Raw genomic sequence first — 886 nt, forward strand, 5'->3', positions numbered from 1 at the left:
ACTGTCCGAGGGGCTCCTGGGCAGCTCCTTGCCCCCCAGGTCCTCCTCCATGTGCTCGGGGTGGCTCTCGCAGTCACTGTCCTTCTCCAGGCAATCGTCCCCCTCTCCCACCACGTCAATGTCCACATCATCTGCGGTCAGCACGGTCTGGCCGGACATGTCACTGGCACTGCTGCTTCCAGACAGGGTCATCACAGCTATGGGCCAGGCTGACCTGGGGGTGGAGGTGGTGGATGGGGAAAAAGGGGAGGGGGATGCAGTGGTGAGAATTAAGGCCACAAAAAAAATTAAAAATAAATAAAAAATAGATGCAGCAAGATGTCCAGAGAGTCCTTAGGATCTGCCCTGCTCAGGCCACCCAACTTGCAGCTCAGTCTCTGTGCATCCACACTGCTTTTGTGCTGATCTCTCCTGTGTGCCTGAGCCAGTGCCCCCTCCCTCCAGTCTGGGGGTAGCAGATTGTCCAGCAGAGGATAGGGAGGGGAGTAGGGGTGAAGGGGGGGGGGATCTAGCAGTGTCCAGAGGAAATATCAGGGTCTCCAAGTGAGGGCTGAGGATTGCAAACTGTCCAGAGGGTTACAGGGCGCAGCAGCAGCAGTGTCCAGAGGATGGCTAGCTGGGCTATAGCTGAGCCACTTTTAAAGTCCCCCTTTGAAAGACTGGCTGATAGATTACTTTCCAGTTAAAGATATACTAGCAGGGGCCTCACGTGACCAGCTGACGTCACCGCCCCTTTACCCCCCCCCTCACCCCCCCTTAGCTAAGCCATGCACAACTCAAGTTGTTTCATGAAATTGTCAACAAAGAGACAACAGTAGCACTTCGTATCATCACTTGCAAGCATCAGGGAGATGTGGCAGGGTCTGTTCTGACACCATCACTGGCT

The 886-nt window shown here is 55.0% G+C and overlaps 1 protein-coding gene across 1 annotated transcript in view; it reads right to left on the reverse strand.

Annotated features, from left to right (window-relative positions):
• The window catches only part of FOXD3 (forkhead box D3), a 1,935-nt gene extending 1,292 nt beyond the window's left edge, over window positions 1-643 (reverse strand). The window contains exon 1 of the mRNA XM_088447821.1: window positions 1-643. This exon is cut by the window's left edge and continues 1,292 nt beyond it. Coding sequence (XP_088303947.1) covers window positions 1-192 — 192 coding nt within the window. The 5' untranslated portion in view covers window positions 193-643.
• Between the last annotated feature and the right edge of the window lie 243 nt (window positions 644-886).

This window comes from Taudactylus pleione, unplaced genomic scaffold (assembly GCF_031769625.1).
Source record: "Taudactylus pleione unplaced genomic scaffold, aTauple2 ptg000442l, whole genome shotgun sequence".
In the NCBI taxonomy this organism is placed as follows: Eukaryota; Metazoa; Chordata; class Amphibia; order Anura; family Myobatrachidae; genus Taudactylus; species Taudactylus pleione.